This window comes from Schistocerca gregaria, chromosome 4 (genome assembly GCF_023897955.1).
Source record: "Schistocerca gregaria isolate iqSchGreg1 chromosome 4, iqSchGreg1.2, whole genome shotgun sequence".
NCBI lineage: Eukaryota > Metazoa > Arthropoda > Insecta > Orthoptera > Acrididae > Schistocerca > Schistocerca gregaria.
This window is the reverse complement of record NC_064923.1, coordinates 505,232,610-505,254,166: the sequence shown is the minus strand read 5'-3', so window position 1 is coordinate 505,254,166 and position 21,557 is coordinate 505,232,610. Positions and strand designations below refer to the sequence as shown.

General features: G+C 37.5%; 1 protein-coding gene across 3 annotated transcripts in view; it reads right to left on the bottom strand.

Annotated features, from left to right (window-relative positions):
- The window catches only part of LOC126266727 (ubiquitin carboxyl-terminal hydrolase 35), a 116,113-nt gene that overhangs the window by 8,381 nt on the left and 86,175 nt on the right, over positions 1 to 21,557 (bottom strand). For all 3 annotated transcript variants that reach the window (XM_049971203.1, XM_049971204.1, XM_049971205.1), the window contains 2 exons: positions 10,425 to 10,615; positions 9,574 to 9,759 (listed from right to left, as the gene is read on the bottom strand). In XM_049971203.1, coding sequence (XP_049827160.1) covers positions 9,574 to 9,759; positions 10,425 to 10,615 — 377 coding nt within the window. The remainder of the gene's footprint in view (positions 1 to 9,573; positions 9,760 to 10,424; positions 10,616 to 21,557) is intronic.

Genomic DNA, 21,557 nt, shown 5'->3' with positions numbered 1-21,557 from the left:
TATAATTTGTTTCAAATTTCATTTCAAAATAAGATGTCAGCTTATAAGAAGTGAGGCATAATTAATGTAGTGGACTTTCAAAAGTGACACACAGCTTGCTTTGTTAACACAGTAATTACTAGTCTTCATAAGAGAGAGAGAGAGAGAGAGAGAGAGAGAGAGAGAGAGATATTTTGGATAAGGTGTGTTTCTTGGTTATTGTGTAGTGTCAAATCTGCATTATCCTGGGCAACAGAATTTACTGCTATGGCATTATGATAACCTATTACACGTCACTTTTCCACATCATTCTGATGTTACAGTTCCACCAGAATAAAAAACCAAAGAGAATTATTTTTCATTTTTTCTTGCATTTTATGTCGCTCCAGAGATAATTTCTGCACTGGCACTCATTATATTTTCTTGCCTTGTATCTCTCCAATTTACTCGCTGACAGAATTTTTACAGTACTAATTATTACTGTGGGTTTCCAAACCTGTACACCTACCAACCCTTTACCAGCTCTATCATTCAAATAGTATAAATAAATAACACAACAAAATACTTGCAGTGAGATCTTGGTCATTTCCCATAAGTCTAAACAGCTATAAAATCATAGTTCAGGTGCCGAGCTCATGAAAATCTTGACATGTAATGCATTTAGAGCTCCTATCTCTCTTGTACATTTATATCAATAGTTTTAAGGACATGGCTTCTTGACAAAATTAAACCGAAACACTCAGTGTCTGAAAGTTTCAGTGCATGTTGAAAACGACCCGCAGAAATAAATAAATAAAACGAAAAACAGAAGCAATACACGCACCAAGAGCCAATTAAAATAATTTGTTGTTATGATTAAATTAATTTTGAGTACCGTAGCAATAGAAAAGAGCAGCATAGTAATGAAAAACAGCATAAACAATAAGTAAGCATTTTATGTACAATATTTAGATGACTGACCAAGCCATTTTCTTCAGGTGCTGCTAGTTTTCCCATTATGTGTACCCACTGCCTGGACTCCGATCAGACTGATCTATTGTTGCTCTCTCGCCATTACTTATAGCCGAGTTCGAATATCAACGCAAATTCTCCCAGCATTTCTCTCCTCTGGGGGATGTGATGGCCAGTGAGATTTTAATAAATTGAGTGCTGAAACCCAAGAATTACTTAAAATGAAATCTCCATTTCTATATCTGTTTATTAGGTTTCTGACATCTTTATTTCAATAGACTCCTTGATGAGGTGGTTCCATAGACTGTGTGTTTGCACAATGTCACTGGTCTCATACTATTTCATTTCACGATTATGTTCGAGGCAGTGCTTGGTGACAGCTGATTTTCTTGCTTGTTTTAGTTGGGTATGTTGTTGATGCTCCTGGCACCTTTCTTTGACTGTTCTGACAGTCTGCCCCACATAAGACATGCCACATATCCACTGGCATATGATACAAACTCGTTTTTCTGATACCATAAGTGATTTTTGGCTTTTCTTTCTTGGCCTGTCTCAATCCCTTCCTCAGCTGTTCTTGATTTTGACTACATCACCTGTTCCGTTTGATGATCTGAGTAACCTCTGCTTCAAAACACTTTTCATAGGTGTTTTAATTCTTTGGCAAGGCTATTCTTGACCAAAAGTGTTCAAGTTATATGGACCAGAGTCTTAAGCACCAAATTTCTGTGTATGGATGATGGCAGCATGAGGTGTGGAGATAGATTAGTGTGTGTAGGTTTTCTATGTACACAGTGACCCAGGGATGCTTCCACTGTTCCTTAACTAACATGTCGAGGAAAGGTAGCTGGCCCTATTTTATAAGTTCAGTCATTAATTTTATATTATGATGGTCAGAGTTTAAATGTTCCAGAAAGCTGCTGTCAAAATCAACAATATAAAGAAATTGAGTCTGCTTTGATGCAAAACACCTTGTTATTTGTTTACGAACCGAAACTAGTTTCGGCGACAAATATCACCATCATAAGTGTGTAATTTTAATCTTATTTATTTTATGCTATAGAATTATTGTCATTGTTTGTGACACATTTTCTGTGCTTTTTTTCTGTTGCCATCGCAAACAGTGACAATAATTGTCAAAAACATGCTATAACATACTGGTGATGGTGATATTTGTCGCCGAAACTAGTTTGGGAAAATAAACAAGTAAACAAATAACAGGGTGTTCTGCATTAAGGCGCACTCAATTTCTGATATTTTTGTTTTTCTATGCAAACATGGACCAAATAGATGAGTTCCAAGATATAATAATAAACGAATCATCAATTAAATATTTTATTGTCCAAGCAATAGCATCGACAATACTATTATTTTCAATTTTGCTGATTCAAATAAAATATCCAATGGGATGGGAAACAGAATTTATCCAATCAATAATAATTAGATCTAGATTATTATTAAAGATCGGAGCAGCAAGTTATTGCTGTCAAAATGTATCTAGAAAGTTCTGTGAAACAATCCTCAAACTTTTTTATGATTAGCTGCAAGCAATCAGAAAGAGGAACTCTTGAAAAGAGGGAAAATACATCAAAATTGACAATAATATCCATATCCTGGAGTCGCAATTGACTGAGGCAATGTAAAAAATCAGTGGAGTCATGGATGTGATGTTCACACTTCCCCACATGTTCAATGAGAACACATGTCAGGCACTTCGCCAGATGGTGGTATGCAGGTGTGTCAATTGCACCTAAGACTAAGAATGTCCTGTTTTCACAGAAGAGAAGTAAATCCAGAAGATTAAAGTCAGCCAGTGCATTGCATACTCTGATGTGAAGAATCGTTTAAGGCAACACAGCCTCAAACTTTCATGAAGTCATATACCCTGGCAATGAATCATCGTCTACAGAAGACTAGTGTTGGCATCCCTACTTTGACAATTGAGCAGGACACATCAACCTGCATCTGTAACAGTATGTGCAAACCTGCACCGCTAGTCCAACAACCAACTTTTCTACCAGTGAAATTATTGCAATTGCAGAACCAAACGTCAGAAAGTAAAACAGACACTTGTGACAGACAGGAGAGCAACACCAATAAAACAGTTTCTCTTAAAACTGCCTTACCATTGTCCCAAAATCCAGGTTAGGTTGTATTAATACTGCCCGCTGTCAACGGCAACACTACAGTCCTCATGGCACTGTGTGGGCTGCAATAAGCTGATTTTTGAGCCTTTGAATAACACTGCATACACACAGATTGATGTTGACCCTGCAAGTAAAATCAAAAGGAAGGTGATGACTCTTCTTACGAGTCTGCCTTGCCACATAATTTCATTAAACAGAAGTGCCACCATGGTTATACGGCCTTCCCAGGGTACATAAGAAAGGAATTCCTCCAAGAATCATAGTAACATTAGTACACCTACATATCACCATCTGGCATGTTACAGCTCATTTACAATAATGGAGCCCAGTGTGTAGCTCAAGTGACAGCATATTCTCCAAAAGAGTTTGGTGTTGCTCTCAGTGTGTCTATCAGGAATGTACCACCACTGTGCAGCCTCTTGAAAGATTTAAGTTGCCCTTCAAGTCCCTCTTCAGCTTTATGGATATTAAAGATGATATTATTTCCAATAAATTTTCTAAACCTTTTAACAACAATATATACATGGTGACAATTACTGAACTATATGAAAAAAAAACGTAAATGAGTTACAAATTACAGCGTGAACACACTTCATTCAAGATGTAAACACCACTACAGATATTCGGATTTACATTATAACATGTTCGATATGCCTACCATCATTGGCGATGATGTGGTGCAGACGAATAGTGAAATACTGCATGACCCACTGAAGTGTCAGAAATTCAATTCTGTCTATGATCACCTGAATAGCTGTTTTCAGCTCAGCAATGGTTTTGAAGTTACTGCTGTACATCTTGCCTTTAATAAGGCCTCACAAAAAGGAGTTGCATGTGTTCAGATCCGGAGAATATGGGGGCCAATTGAGGCCCATGCCAGTGGCCTATGGGTACCCCAGAGCCAGAATGTGGTCCTCAAAGTGCTCCTCCATGGCATCAAACACTCTTGTGCTTCCATGGGGTCGAGCTCCGTCTTGCATGAACCACATCTTGTCGAAATTGGGATCACTTTGGATAATGGGGATGAAATCATCTTCCAAAATATTCATGTACCATTCGGTAAGTCACTGTGCCATCAAGGAATATCGCACGGATTATTCTGTGAATTGACATTGCACACCACACTGTCACCTGTTGAGGGTAAAGGGACATGTCAATTGCTAAATGCAAATTCTCAGTCTCCCAAATGAGCCAGTTTTGCTAATTGATGAACCCTTCCAAATGAAAGTGGGCTTTGTCGCTAAACCAAACCATACAGCACATACTAGTACTCATTATATGCCTGTGCAGTTTGAATAGCCTAACACAAACCGTTTGTAAGGCATGACAATTTTATTTCATATAGTTCAATAACTGTCACCCTGTACATTGTTTACCACAGGATGTGGTCCATTAATATTACTTATTTCTCTTATATTCAGTCATCTCAGTCGGTCTATGCACACGAGGTCTCTTGATGTTTGAGTGGTAATACTGCCCAGTGGACCAACAGAACTGTTGGAGTATAAGAAAGAGATTTAGGCTTCATGGAAGTTCCACAAGCAGTTAGGGAAGTAACTGTCTAGCCAGACAGAGCCCCACTTGCCTGGGTACACTTGATCATGTATGGTTGGTTCTCCGGTTATAAAATGGAAATTTATCATATACCAGTCCCAACCTAGCATTGGTTGGATAAAGGAATGGGATGGATGGATGGATGGATGGATGGATGGATGGATGGATGGATGGATGGATGGATGGATGGATGGTTTGTAAGGGTATAGATATCAATCTAATACTTGAAGGATCAAATCTACCCTTATGCTTCTTTGCTACAGCACATTGACATCGCTGATGTGGGTGCTCTGTCATCTAGAAGGGAGAAATTGATGCCTGGAGATTGTTTGGCATGAAGGAGTGAGTGAGTTGAGCCTGAGCAAACCTGCAGGACATTTCCTAGGTGCTCACACATCCAGCAATCAGACATAAAAGTGAAGTATTTTATGGAAAGATTACAGTCCACCAAGCTGGAGCATGCATGCAGGGCAGCTTGTGCTTCCTGCAATTGCATATAAAAGTGAAGTATTTTGTGAAAGGATTACACAAAGTCATGGCAAGACCAATTTTAACAAGGCGGTACACTTGCAAAAAATGCCATTACAGAAAAGTGGACCACAACAGGGACTAGAACCTACAAAACAAGAGTTGGTGTGGAAACAGCAATGGAGACTAAATAAAATGAAACGATAAATAGCTTGAAGAGAGACGATAAAAATGGTCAAGGCAAATCAAATGGTAAACAGCAAACACTGGTAGTCTGATTTAATGCTAGTGTGTGACAAAGGGTAAAGACAAAGCCCTACATAAATTATCCCTGGTAATCAGCAAAAACACTTGGAAAGCATGCAAGAACTGCACATAATTACAACATATATTACAGTGCAAAGATGTTTCAATAAATTTAATGTCGTAGTAAAATACATGATGAAAAACAGTTCATCACCTATTTGTAAAATGTCTTGGTCGCAGCAGCTACGCCCTGGTCTGAAGCCTGCCTGATCAACTGGAACATTTTCTACGATAGCGCTACTTATTCTGTTATATATTAGCCTTTCAAAAAGCTTGTAGCAGCAGCTAATTAGGGCAATGGGGCAATAGTTTTCTACCTTGTTGCTGGGTTTTCCAGGTTTCAGAACAGGTATTATCTTCGCCTTTTTAAACTCCAATGGAAGTTGACCAATCAGCAGGATGTCAGTGAAGAATTCTGCCAGCCATTTCTTAGCTTTTCCTCCCATATGGATCAGGAATTCTGGATGGATACCATTGAATCCAGGTGCCTCAAGAGGTTTGAGGTCCTTCAGTCCAGAGTCAATGTCTGAAACTATGAAGGGATAGTTATACTCAGATGACGGAGATGCCTTCTTTTTCAGGTCACGAAGCTGTCGTCTGGGCTTGGTGCACTCAAGTGCTGAGTATTGTGGACCTGTTTGGATTAACAGTCATCATACAAGGCTTGTTGATACCCAGCTGAATACGAAAATGTGCATAATATCTGGCACAATCAGATCTACGCCAGTTTATTGGTTTCCACTGTTAACCGGTATAATTCCTCCTGCTCTACACAGATGTACTGCCCTTATGAGAGAATTCCATAAGATCTCCAGGAATTCTAACCTACCCTTACAAAGCAACCAGCCACTTTTAAATCGCAAGAAACTGAAATCACACCATCCAACTTGTGCGATGCTGCTGGCATGGTTGCTAAGGATTTCCAACCTCTTGAAGAATGGAAAGGTCGGTGGGAAGCAGTGCCAGATGTGCACCTGCATAACATCTGCTCAGGTGCTAAACTTCCAAGTGGATTCAACCTACCACGCAAGACCTGGACTACTCTCAACAGAATCCGTACCGACCATGACCGATGCAGGGGTGCTCTCTTTAAGTGGAAGAAGCTGCCTGATCCAGCCTGTGACTGCGAGGCTCCATACCAGACTGTTCACCACATTGTCAGTGAATGCATGATTCGAGCCTATCACAGTGCCAAAGAGGACTTCCTGTTATCAACTCTAGATGCAATGCACTGGATTGAAGGACTGGATATTCAGTTGTAAAGACAAACTTATGTTTCTTATATAAACTTCCACATGGGAAAAATATATTAAATATATTTAAATATGTCTGTGTATGTGCGGATGGATGTGTGTGTGTGTGTGTGTGTGTGTGTGTGTGTGTGTGTGTGTGTGTGTGTGTGTGTGTGTGTGTGTGCGCGGGCGCGCGCGCGAGTGTACACCTGTCCTTTTTTTCCCCTAAGGGAAGTCTTTCCGCTCCCGGGATAGGAATGACTCCTTACCCTCTCCCTTAAAACCCACATCCTTTCGTCTTTCCCTCTCCTTCCTGAAGAAGCAACCATCGGTTGCGAAAGCTAGTAATTCTGTGTGTGTGTGTTTGTGTGTTTTGTTCATGTGCCTGTCTGCCGGCGCTTTCCCGCTTGGTAAGTCTTGGAATCTTTGTTTTAATATATACATATATATATATAATTTCATGATATGTCTATATAGCCATACGCTAAATAATAATAATGTAAAATGTCTTTAGCAGTGCATAGAAGAAGCAAGATCATCTGACAGTTGTAGAGTCAAAGAGAGCACTGAAATGACACTAAGTATGGAAAACTGGCTAGACAGTGAAGATGAGGTGGATTTACTGAAAAATGTGCAATAAGTGAAGATTTAGATGAAGTGGGCAGTGGGAACATAGCCAGACAGGAACAGCAGAAATGTCTATGGCAAATGGTTCCAATTTAAATAGTTCTCATGGATAGATCAAATGGGAGTGGACACAAATGTTTGGAAGATGAAGCTCATGACATTTTTTTATCATCACCAGTAAAATTATCTGTGCCCAAGATGTCTCTTCTTGTACTGTGAGATGTTGTGTGTTTGGCATTTCAGGCATTTGGAAAGCTGGTTAATGGTTATATTGACAAAGCACAAGTACTGGTCTTAATTATTACAAGGCTTTACTCAATGCAGCAGCTCTGAAAATTGACTATCACAGAGAGAGCTACAACAAACTCAGAAAAGGCTAGCTTAGTGATTCACCAATGAGTTATTCATTTGATTTTACAATAATTTTCATTTCTATTAATTGTAATTACAAATACTTAGTCTGCAGACTTGTCAAATGAGATACAGAAAATGTGTTGCAATAGGTTTTAAATCCTAATCATTTGCATCTAACTGTGTCGGCTTTGTATCAGAACACATGAACTATCCTGAAAATAATAAATTGTCAAAATGCACAAGAAAACATGAAAATATAACCAGTAGGGAATCACAATTGCACTTAAGTACAGAATGCTTTAGTCAGCATTTCCCAATGTTCTATTTCTGCTTAATTTCCACCAAAATGACAAATGTAAGCAATTGTGTGTTGCGAGTCATCCCAGAAGTAGCGTATTGATTGGAATGTTGCTTTTACAGAGAGGTTTGTAGTTGACATCACAATGTAAAAATTATTAAGATATTCCTGAAGTCCTTGTAGAAGCTAATCTTATAATTTACAATGCTGGATTTATATTGGGGCCTATGACCCAGAAGGTTATTACCAGTGCAATGAAAAGTGAAATGAAAGAGCTATACAGGATTAATATGAAGTTCTCCTTGAAATACTATATGAACTGAGTTAAAGCACTTCCAAAAGAACACATAGCAGCAGCATGGGTGGAGCGTGCAGCAGCTAAAGGAATAAAGGTCTTATCTGCAAGAACACTGAGATGGTCCATAAAACAGCAATTATCTGCTTTTCTGGTAGGTTAGAATTTAAAAACGGTTTCTGAATTTAATCTTGGTGTTGGATAATTTTCTTGTTCTCTTAAAATTACAATTAAATATCTCCAATATTTCTGTAAGTTTATTGGTAACACAAACGAAATATAGTTCCTGTAAACTGTAGTTAAATTGTCTTAACGGCTAGGAAATACAGTCTGAAAAACAGAACCTGCAGTTCTTTGAGAAACAATGATGTAGTACTACAAAATTTGGCAGACTACAAATAACACAGATGACGTGAAAATTACCAACCTACAGCTTCAAACAGAAGCTCCCAAATTTTAATAAGTTTTTTTGGCCTCATTAGTGGAAAAGCTGTCATTTATTATTGTTAAGAGACATCAGTTGATCTGCAAGTAAGAAGCTACTTTTTAATCTAAATCAGTCTTCTAACACCATGAACTACTTTCACTGCACTTCATCTTCTCTCTCTCTCACTTCTGAATCTTATGCTGAAAACTGCTAACATACTCTCTGCTACAATCTGTTAACAAAGCAATGTAGTTTGCCCTTATGACAAAAATCTCAAACTTCAACAAACTTTAAAGCACAATGTCTTGTCATATCTGTCATTACAGTCATTTTTCGGCAAAAAGGTTTTTTTTTTTTTTTTTTTTTTTTAAGGAAACGGATCACTGATTTGGAAGGCACCAACAACTTTTAGATTTGTCATATCATGGTTTGAATATTGCTCCTCTGCATCATAAATTCTGTGTCAAATAGTGTGCCATTTTGATAAATTTTGAGGATTTCTGCAAATCTTACCGTCAGTTCTTCAGTCACCAATAGCAATAAAATTTCTCAATAAGAACTGAGGCTGAAAATTAAATTCTTATTGAAGCCTTCCATAATAAACATGTTTTTAAATGTTTCAATAGTCTCATAAGATATGTGGAAGCTACAATATTGTGTGTTTGGACCATTTTTGTATCTGTAAATCAATTTAACACTAAGCTGTATGTCCAAGGTGTGAATCATTATTGAGTTTTTATTTGTTGCTTTCCCAACAACATTCTTAAACAAGTGCTCCAACATGTGACAGTAAATCCGTCTTTTTTTTTTCCACTCCTTGTCATGTAATATGTTTTATGTATCATACATGGTAGTACAGTATACATCAATTACAAAAATATTACCTTCTGTTTAAATAAATCAAACATTTGAACACAATCACACAAAATCAGACTTACGTTAAAAATTCTGAACTGTCCTGCTGGTGACCTGGTAAAAAACCAGGCGGTCGGCATATGGCTAGCAAATCTGTTGGCGATAATGCTGGTCTTTTTGAATGAAGTAATAAAGCAAAAAGTGTCTGAAGCTTCCATATTAACTCTTGATTGTAATTTTTTTCTTTGGACAACAAGCCAAAACAAAACCTGGAAGTAAGTATAAATGCATCATTTATCTACTAAACTATATCTGATATTGAAACAACAAAAAAGAACACACTCTAGAAAAAAATTATTTCTATCACTGATTAATACTGCTAAAAGCACATGCACATAATGCATGCAATACAGCTGTAATGTGCATTGAAAAGGAGAGTATATCTGTTGAACCTTTCTCGTCACCACCAATAATAAGTAGTAGTTAACCCTAGAGACACATTTTTTTAGGGGAATTATGATCTAAAAGCTCTATCTTTTGAGCGGAATTATAATCTAATCTGTTATGATTTCTTTTTCAAAATTAAGCCGATAGGAACATTAACTGGGTTCAGTATTGCTGTTCATACAAATGATTTTAAGTTAATCCTCATACAATATTTTAAAAAATTTGAAAGCTACAGTTGTGAACAATTCAGAATACATAAATGTTGTTATCGGTGGCAACTGACTTGATAAAAGTAATGCAAATTTGGTAAAAGCTAAGTAATTTATTACCTCTTAAATATTCTATAACTGCTCATTGTCTCTACGAATTCTCATATTATCATTTCAAGATATTTCCCAAATAGCCTAAATTTACACTACTATGGTACCTTCTGTTAGCCTACTACATCTACATACTTCAAGACAAAAATAAAAGAAAAGACTCTTACCTGTTTGTCATGAAAAGTGCTTGCAGTATACTGTTCATGTAACAAGTGTTGCCAAGATTATAAAGACCAACACGTCCCGTTAGTTGATATATAGGAGCTACTTCAAGAGTAGGCATTAATCCATTTAAAGGTGACTTCCACTGTTTGATACTAAGCTGGGACCTACTAAATCTCCTGATTGTTGACAATTCCTAGAGCAATAAGAATCAATTTCATTTGTCAAAATCTTCACATATAATACTGTGCAGAGATGATAACCATTCTATTTAACAGCCTCAGGTGGAAAATGTGTTCAATGTGTGCTCCAGTTTACTTACTTCTCTGAATTCTATTTCAGAACTGCGTGGATTTTCTATCTATTTAATGTTTTGAGTACACAATTTTATGATATATTGTACACATGACCTGTGGGGCTAGTTAACTAAATTATTATGCTGGCATTCTGAAAGGTTCTAAAATGAGTCACTTGGTTTTCCGATAAGTCAGCTTTCGAGGTTATTTAGCATATTTATGATATGAGTCAGGAATTATGACAGCAATGAAAATGAAATGGAGAGATGGTGAGGAGGACAGATAAGTTGCCAGGTGAGTGGATGGTACATAGACACAGGAAGTTCCCAGTTGGATTCCAACTGATGAGAAAAGACTGAGACAATACTCGTGCAGGAGGTGGAAATTGGGCTATATAAAATACAAAGGGCAACACTGGTGTGGATAGCTAAAAATGTCACATATTGGAAAGCCTGAATGAGGCTTTTTATCTACCAGGGATTTGAAATGGCTGGTGGTGGTGGTGGTGGTGGTACGGTGACAATAGCAATGATGAACAATGAAGTATTTCATATGTTCATTGCCTCACTGAGATGGAGTACTATCTGAGAGCCAAATATGATTTTTACAATAAAATGTTTTCGTTAAGAATGTATTTGTAATTACATCTGTTATTAGATATTACTTGTGTGCAGTGTGTGATGAGCACAGCAAAATAACTCAAAATGCAGATAGAACATATATGAAACAACAACTTTTCTTAACCCTTTGGTTGGTTTGCATACCACAGTGCTTTTCAAGGTGTGGTCTACTGAAGCTGATATATCCTTGCCTTCCTCCAACATTTGAAGGGATTTTCTCAGCTGATTACTGAGGGACCAACAATTGTACATGAAACTACAGTGAAACTAGACATGTTTCACATTCACAAATCATTGTCAGAGATGGAGGAATACACAAGTGACAAAAAAAAAAAAAAAAAAAAACCTCAAAGGCTGGTCTTAGAATTGATTGTAGAAGTTTTGTTTTTGTAATTTGACACTTACCCAACAAAAGTTAACGTAAATTGGAAATTTTCTTGTAGATTCAAAAGTAATTAATCACAACAGTGGACACTATTCACAACATACCTAATTGAAATAATTAATCAGTTGTCCAACCCATCTGCTTTTTGTCCAGCTCAAGTAATATCAAATTCTTATTTGGTTGTAACAATAATGTAATAGCATATTTATATATTTATTTGTCTGTATGATTAATTTCTCAAAAGAATGATTGGTCCACACATGCCTGAAATAATGGATAGGACCATTTCCACAAACAGGTTTTAGTAAACTTCTAGCCTATGTAGGGGGGGAAAACCTGCATCACAGCTTTTGCGTTACTGATACAGAGGTGTAGGTTGGGGAAAGTTAAGAATGAAGCACAAGCCACTCAGATCCCAGGGTGAGCAGTACTTGCTTTGAGGCTTTCTTATCCTGGGGTCTCACCAACTTATGCTTTGTTGTTAACTTTCCCCACTCGATCCCTCTCCCCTCCCTGAAGCACGAATTAGTCCTCTCTGAAGCAGGAATTAGTCAGTCCCAAAACTATGATAGTGCATGTACTTTTTTTGTGTCTCTATAAACAGTCTTAAAATTTCACCTCATGAATTTAATTATTGGCCAGCAATTCCATTACACAATTTTTTTTTGGAATTTGAGTATTTATCATTACTGACACCTGTGATTGTTTGCAGTAAAACTGTAACCAATGACTAACCAGCAAATGGTCACAGTTCTTCATTTTTTACTGCCTGTCGAACATTGTTAAAACTTACTGACAGTGAAAGATGAGATTCAAAATTGTAAGAAACTTTTTTGCTAGATCATTATGTGACACCTCAAAATGTTCATGTAACCCTTAGATTGAGAAAACTTGCTATAAGCTGTCAGCTGCAAGTATGATGGTACACAAAGTAATTTTCATCATAAGAAAAAGGTGAAACAGTTTTAAGCATCTCCACTACTTCTCGGGTGCGCTATCTCCAGACCCACATGTCAAGGAGTAGTGGCACTCTAGTCTTTGTGGCATACTAGCTCTGGTCTGCACATGAAAAGCTTCTAACTAGAAGCAAACTTATTTTGACTTACCTGTGCATTTTGTAACTTAAATTCTTAAATTTTTTGCATATTGATGTACAAAGTTTTGAACATGGTTGCTTGTTTCAGTGATCATTTATAAATTAAAATTGAAACAAATGAGCCCTCGGTCACAATTTTTTAGTCTTATTAAACAGGTTTCAACACTTCTAAGAGTGCCTTCTTCAGAATTTAGTCATTTAAAGTAGTCTATAACATAATTACAAATTTATGGGAAATACAAGACACAGTACTTACATGTACGGATGCAAGCCGTTGCAACCTGTGGCTCTACAGGTATGAGCAGCCCTTAGAGGCTCGCCTTCACACATTCCTTTTAAATGTTTTGTGACTAAAGCCCTTCTGACCTGTTATTTATTTTATATGTGACATGAAAGTACTGTTTCTGTCTTGTATTGTTAGCCAGTACTTACACTTTTTTATATAAAAAAATTTTTCCCATAAATTTGTAATTACGTTATAGACCACTTTAAATGTCTAAATTCTGATGAAGATACTCTTAGAAGTGTTGAAACCTGGTTAATAAGACCAAAACATTATGACCGAGGGCTCATTTGTGTGAATTTTATTTTATATTTATTAACTTTTTTTAGGCACAATATCGCATTTTAATAAGTATCTACTGTATAGGTGCACCATTGTTTTGCAGAAGTCATTTGTTTTTATTCAAACACGCAATTACAGCTATAAGACACCTCAGTTAGATGGCAATTTCCATCCCTGTAGCAGTGCAGCACAATACAGGTTTTATTTGTGGATTGTTTTACGAGCTTTTAACTAGAAGCAACTTATTTTGACTTATTATTTTGATTTAACTGTGTGTGTTACAGCATAAATTCTTAAATTTCTTACATGTCTATAGATTTGTGAAGCAGTTCCACACTTTAAGAACTGTCTAGCTTGAGGTTATGTTTGTTCCTGTCACACAGCTTGAGGCTGTGCCAATGGGCATCAATGTGGGGGGCTGTACAAAGGGATCCAAGAGACGGCCAGCAAGTCTCATTTGTCCCCTGAAAGATCCACTACACTGGCTGCCATGGTACTGCCCACATTAAGGTTGACCCCTCAACAACGGGCAAGCAAAGGATTGTTTCAAAGTGTGTAAGCAGAGGATTGTTTCAAAGTGTGTCAGGCAGTGAAAGATTTTCTGGGGAGCCAACCGAAAGACCTTTTCAGTTCATCTGACAAAGAGATTTCAGGTTCCATCTGCGGCTGATAAAGATCCTGAGCCAGAAGCTGTCACTACTTCTGTTTCAAAAGAAACCTCTCAGCCTGCAAGATATGGGCATTCACAGACAGTGGGATTACTTGTAGTTGGGAACTGCAATGGTAGGTGTGTAACAAAGCACTTTAGGGATTTGGCTGCCAAGGCAGGTAAGCGGTTCAGTGTGCAGTCTGTGTGCATATCATGGGGAGCAAGACCAGGTGGGAAACAGTTGTTCTATGTGCCATGGGGAGCACAGGATGTAGCTAAATGTAGGTGCAGAATAATATCAGTATTAACGATGTGTGTTGCTTTGAATCAGAAAAAATTCTCTCTTGGTCTGGGCATCTATCTGAAATAGTAAAGACTGCCAGTCTTGCTTGAGACATGAAGGCAGTGTTCACCAACTGTGGTTGACAGAAACAGTCTGAAAACTTGTAAGTGCATTGCAGCGTAAGCCATTCTAAGAACCAAATGTTAAGAAAATTATTTACTGTGTAATGCTATTCCTGAGTTACTTAACAATGAAGTTAACCAATCAGGTCATAGTGTGTACAAATTCAGATGGCTTGCCAGAGATGGTATTGGCAAATGTGTTCTCCATTTGGTGTCCTAAAACCAAACAAGATAGTGATACAAAAATTGGACATGAAACAGTATTAAGACTGAACTTGAGCCAAAGGCTGAGCAGTCTTGTGTATTATCATCTACGCTGTGAGAACAGCTGACACTAATTGCATCTGGTGGTCTACTTGAGTCTGCACACACACACAGTGGCCTTATTTACAAACTTCAATGCTAATTAACTCTAAACTGGCACTACACACTGAATTTTTTTCTTAGCAATTATTTATCATCACAACCTACCCTGGCACACTCTTACAAGCTTTTCAGATTGTTTCTGATCCCTCTGCATATTCCATCACGCCCTCTGTGTACATATCTATCATTCAGCGAGCATTCAATGTTGTCATAAAATCAAGGTCTTATTGTCATGTCAATAAATTATGTTTAAAGACAGGTGTTATCTCTCCAACCTGCAACATGTCCCTCACTCTTTGACAATCTATTTCACTGCTTATAATAGAGGGAAACATAAATTAACTGTTCTTACATGAATACTTTGCAAACAGACGTGCACTTACTACTGCACGTGGGCATTTTTTAGTGCATTTCTGCAGAGCACATTACACTAATTTTTGTTATGTGGTCTGTGTAATCATCCCCACGATAAGAAAGCTACAAATCCCTGAACAAATGGGTAACAGAACTCTTGTATAACATCCAAAATGAAATCCCAAGTTAAGTATCAAATTACAATGTATGGACGAAATATTCTGTAAGAAGATGCTAATTTAATTTCCACAAACTGCAAAACTAAAATGTTAAACTACACAGTCTCTATAAACATAAAATCATACTTCAGTCTGTAATTACAATTTGTTTCCTTTGGATAAATATGCTGCCAACAATGAAGTTTATAAGGCAAACTCTATTTAATTTATAAAGTTTGTACACATTTCATAAATTTACCTTGCAAAACACTTCATGATTGTATAGACTGGAGAACAGCATATGCCACACAATAGTCCCCACTCCTTGCCTTGCATTGCTCCGAAAAGTTTATCAGTGGTTTCAAGAGTTTCTTCATTTAGAATGTTGTACACCTCTCTTCCCTCAAATTCATTTATAAGAGCATCTAGACAGAGATTGACATGTGTTGCTCTGAGCCATACTGTCGGCCAGTGACAAAAAATTTGCAATGCCTTTCTTACAACATCATGAAATGTGCTGTTACCAAGCACAGTTTTTACTTTACATTTAATGCACTCAGGCTCAGACATGTGTTGCTCTGAGCCATACTGTCGGCCAGTGTCAAAAAATTTGCAATGCCTTTCTTACAACATCATGAAATGTGCTGTTACCAAGCACAGTTTTTACTTTACATTTAATGCACTCAGGCTCAAGGAGTCCCAAGATAACTGCCAAACCAGGGGAAGACACACTGCCGATATTTAGAAAGCACTCGAGCACAATCACGTAAGTACTGAAAGCTGGCTAATGTCACAATAAGTCCAGCCGAAATTTTTACAAAGGATCTGGCGGTGTTTCGAAAGGATATATTAAATTTAATTGGTAGTAGGGTGTTTGTTCCTGTCAGTAGTAGTTTATCTTTTAGTGAACTTGATACAGATAGCACCTCCAAGTTAATATGAATAGAGGGTACACCTGACAACCAGAATAAATTAATAGAATGAATTCTTCATTCTTTTTAGAATGTGTGTAAAATCTTATGGTACTTAACTACAAGGTGATCATTCCCTAAGCTTACACAATACTTAACATAAATTATCCTAAGGACAAACACATACAGCCACGCCCGAGGGAGGACTCGAACCTCCGCCGGGACCAGCCGCACAGTCCATGACTGCAGAGCCTTAGACCACTCAGCTAATCCCACGCGGTAATAAATTAATAATTAGTTCCTTTTATTGGCCCCCAGATTAGATGAAACAGCTGCTGAATGGTTCAGAGAAAACTTGAATCCCACTTCAAATAGGTACCCCACTCACACAATTACAATTGGTGGCAACTTCAACTTAACTCTCGTATTTGACAAAATATGTTTAGTCACCTGTAGGCACAAAATGTCATCCAAAAACACATTAAATGCTTTCTCTGAAAGTTATTTTGAACAGTTTAATTCAAGGGCCCACTCAAAGTGTACAAGGGTGCAAAAACATACTTGATCCTGAGCAAATAGGGAATATCACGATGGACACACGGATTAGTAACCACAAAGTCATTGTAGTGAGACTGGCCACCACAACACACAAATCCACCAAAAGTAAATGCTAAATTTAACTACTTAAAATGCAGATAAAAAATCTCCAAGATTGGCAATGTCTTACGGAAGCTCGGAACTTAGCGTGTACTTCCAGATGCTTTCAACAGCTTCCACAATGCAACTCTGTCTCAGTACTTGGCAAGGCTCCAGAGAGATTACGGTCATATGTAAAGTACACCAGTGGCAAGACATAATCAATACCTTCACTGCATGATGGTAAAGGTAATGTTATTAAATACGTTTTTCCAAAATTCCTCCGCCAAAGAAGCTGAAGTAAAAATTCCAGAATTTGAATGAAGAACAGTCGACAACCTGAGTAAGTTAGAAAGAGCTATCCTCAATGTAGCAGAGCAACTCTTATCATTTGATAAAGGCAATTCTTTCAGTCCAGATTGTATATCAATTACGTCCTTCTCAAAGTATACAATTTCTCCATACTTAGCTATCATATACAAACACTTGTTCAAACAAAAGATCCATACATAAAGTATGGAACGTTGCAGAGGTCACATCAATACTCTAGACAGGAAATAGGAGTAATCCGATGAATTAAAGATCCACATCACTGACATCAATTTGCAGTAAGATTTTGGAACATTTATTATGTTTAAACATTATGAATTGCTTATATGAATGCATGATGTGTGTTCTTTCAAAAACATCTGAAAGAACAGACACCATGCTGAATTCACAACTGTTATAAATATTATGTAAATTGAAGATGGATGGGAGAAAATAGAGAAGAAAGGAATGAAACTGATGACATCAGCTAGATCGGGACATTATGCAGAACCAGCGGCGATGAGTGAAAATGTGTACCAGACCAGGACTCGAACCCGGAATCCCCTGTTTACTAGGAAGTTCCATTAACTACTGTGCTATTTGGACACACTGTTTATTGCAGACTATCTCAGCATGTTCCCCAGCCGACTCTCAATCCCAACTAGTGCCACCTATCCACAATCCGTGTCCATTTTCTCCACAGTCACTAATTTTTAGGTTCCTATAGGAGTTCGGATGTAAATGTGCATCTCTACTGAAGGTGGTGGATTAATTGCCCATTGAGGTGAATCAGTTATATGAATGTGTGGTGTCTGTTCTTTCAGACATGTCCTCCACCTTTAATTTACACAATTATGAATTACCTAGATGAAAATGATCTAATAGTCAGTCTCGTGAAACACAACTAGCTGTTTATTCACACAAAGTAATGAGTGCTACTGACAGGGGATCACAATTTGACCCCATATTTCTCGATTTCCGAAAGGCTTTTGACACCATTCCTCACAACCAGCTACTAATCACACTGCATGCATGTGGAGTATAGTCTCATTTATACAACTAGAATCTTGATTTGTTATGAGAATGGTCACAGCTCATAGTAAGTTATGGAAAGTCATCAAGTAAAACGTGTTACCTGGTGTTCACCAAGGAAGTGTTATAGACTCCCTAATGATTTTAAAAACAATCTGAGCACCTCTCTTAATGTGCGTTTTACACCTGTACGACTTTCCATCTGCACTAGGTGCAAGCAGCCTTTGCACGAAGAGGCAAGGGGTGCACGCACCGGAGCAAAATTACTCGTGTCTCAACTGTGCGCAAGGAGGTGCAAAAGTCTCACCATACCAGATGAGGAGACATATGCACAAGGGGGAAAGCACAGCCGCACATCGACTACCCACAAGGTTCACAGTTGTAAACGCACCTTTAGAATGTTTGCACATGACGCCGTTATTTGTGATCTAGTAAAACCATCGAAAGATCAAAACCAATAGCAAAAATGATTTACATAATATAACCATATGGTGCGAAAAGCAGCTGTTGACGCTAAATAATCAAAAGTGTGAGGTCATCCATATTATTACTAAAATGGATCGATTAAATTTTGCTTACATGATAAAGCACACAAATCTAAAGGCTGTCAATTCAACTGAATACCACGGGATTAAATTAAGAACAATTTAAATTGAAATTATAATACAGATAAAATTGTGGAGAAGGCAAACCAAAGACTAAATTAATTTTATCCATAGTGTATACTGTTGATCTCCGTGGCTATTTCTTTATAGGGTGTAGAAAAATTTCCGCTGTGACTGGTAGCGGAAATTTTTCTGCACCCTATAAACCAAAGACTGCATTTTATTGGGAGACCATTTAGAAGATGCAACATGTCTCCTTAGGAGACTGTCTACACTACACTTGTTCATCCTCTTCTGCCGCAATGCTACATGATATGGATTTGAAACAGATAAGACTGATAGAGAACATCTAGAAAGTTCAATAACGGGCAGCTCATTTTGTATTATGGTAAAATAGGGGAGAGAGTGTCATAGATATGATACATGATTAGAGGTGGTAATCATTAAAATAAAGCTGTTTCTCATTGTGATGAGATCTTTTCATGAAATTTCAGTCTCCAACTTCCTCCTCTGAATGCAAAAAATATTCTGTTGATGCTCACTTACAAAGGGAGAATGATAATTTTAATGAAATAAGAGACATCAGAGCTCACACAGATTTAAGTGTTCATTTTTCCCTTACAGATCAGAGTAGAACAGCAGAGAAACAATCTAAAGGTGGTTACATGAACCTTCTGCCAGACACAAGTGTGATTGCAGAGTGCCATGTAGATGTAGAGGTAAATTTATATGAACACTGAGCTAATCTGTAACCTGCTGAGCTCCAGGCGCAATGCAATAAAGTTTCATACTACAATAAGTTAGGTTAAAACTCACATACAATTTGTTTGTTAAGATGAATGACTTTGCAGTACTAGCGTTACTTAATGGTGTGCTTCTGGGTTTCTGCTGATATGTTGTTTCCATTTTATGCACTATATTTCAATGACTGAGACAGTTATTTTCTTCAGGTACTGAGAGTTGCGATGTTGTGTTTACTCGTTACCTGGATTCCAAGCAGGATGTGGACTATTGTTGGTCTCACATTGCAATTAATAGGCGAGTGCAACTCACAGTGCTCACTACACTCTTTTATGCTCTTTTGCATTTCAGAGCCTGTAATGACATTCCTTAGAACTCATTCTTTCAATGTTTTGCAGCTCTAGTGGATGTGATCACACAAAATCTTAATAAACAGAGCTGGACCCCAAGCACTATTTAAACTGAAACCTCCATCCCTGTTTGTTAGATTTTTGGACATCTTTATTTCAAAGGATTTCTTAATTGCATTGCATTGCAGGCAGAAGATGTGCTTTGTTTATGTTGCACATTTCAGCAATTTTGACCAAGATAAACTGATGCTGCAGTGTCATTCTTTGGTATGCCAGTGTAGGAGTCTGCACAGAAACGGCTAAGCGAAAATCCATGCAATATGCATTTTTCTTTATCATATGAAAGTCAACTTCAGAATTTCCCTTTGTGTGAGACTGCATTTATGAGATTCATGTGCTGATTTTAAGTTCAAACTTTGTATATTTCACTGATCAATTCGCTTCTGTATAATCTTTCTGTGACTATACCAATACCCATTTGTATTGTGATATATCATGAAATTTCGAACATTCACAAGTGCAGTGATAAATCCGTACTGTTATCATCAATTATTGGCTTTAAGTTAATTGCGCTCTTTTAAAATTTTTGAGAACAGCAGGCCTATCCTCGTTCAAAACAAACACACACTATTTTGTTGTAAAACTGTGTAAGAAAGAGATTAATTCTGAGAATTTTCAGATGCTTACAGAACAATATTTTTGTAAGTTATCAATATGAATGTTTTGAATATTTAACTTATTTCATAGCAAATCAGTGCTTGTGGTTAACAGTTCTGCCAAAGAATATATCACCCCTGAATTTCATTGTATATTAAGGCTAATAAATGTGTGTTTCTGATAATTTTCGGAAGCTACCACTGTCCTATGCACAACTTACAAGGAATTTGTAGTAAATTGGCATTTGTGATTTAGTTACTGTAGCAGATATTTTAACTAGCATACTGTGTTACATCTATGAAGCTTCCTGGCAGATTAAAACTGTGTGCTGGATCGATACTTGAACTCGGGACCTTTGCCGAGTCTCGGTCCGGCACACAGTTTTAATCTGCCAGGAAGTTTCATATGAGTGCACACTCCGCTGCAGAGTGAAAATCTCATTCTGTTACATCTAGTTTTCCCATAAAAAGGACTAGCCTTATATATTATCTGCAGTGATCGTAAATTAACTTTGTTTTCAAATTTGCTAACAACTATAATTAACCTCAAAAAGGTTTGAAAAATTTGTAGCTTTTACCACAGGTTTTGGTTTTGTCTTAATACAGATCTCATTTTGTGTATTTGCTGCGATTCTTATAGAGAATTAGCAACTTTTTAGCTCTACAGATTAAAAAATAATCAGCAGGTATTAAGTTATTCATTCACTGTCTTGTAATACATTGCGCCAGCCAAAATGCAGCCCCACTGTGATTGCTGCTATCCAACACTGGATGAGTGGGTTGACATTCATAAGCAGCTGGAAAAATCTGACTACTGTCAAACAGTGGCAGCTGCTGTGAATCGGTGAGTTGGAAGAACTCCCAAGTGTCGTGTACCTGTGATACCGGTACGAGGGGTACCCAAGTACTATCCTCTATGTGGATCCTGTCTCCTCTGCAGAAAGTACAAGATCTGCCATTACTCGTCCACTTCACAGCAAGTGGCATTTTTATAATAGAGCTAA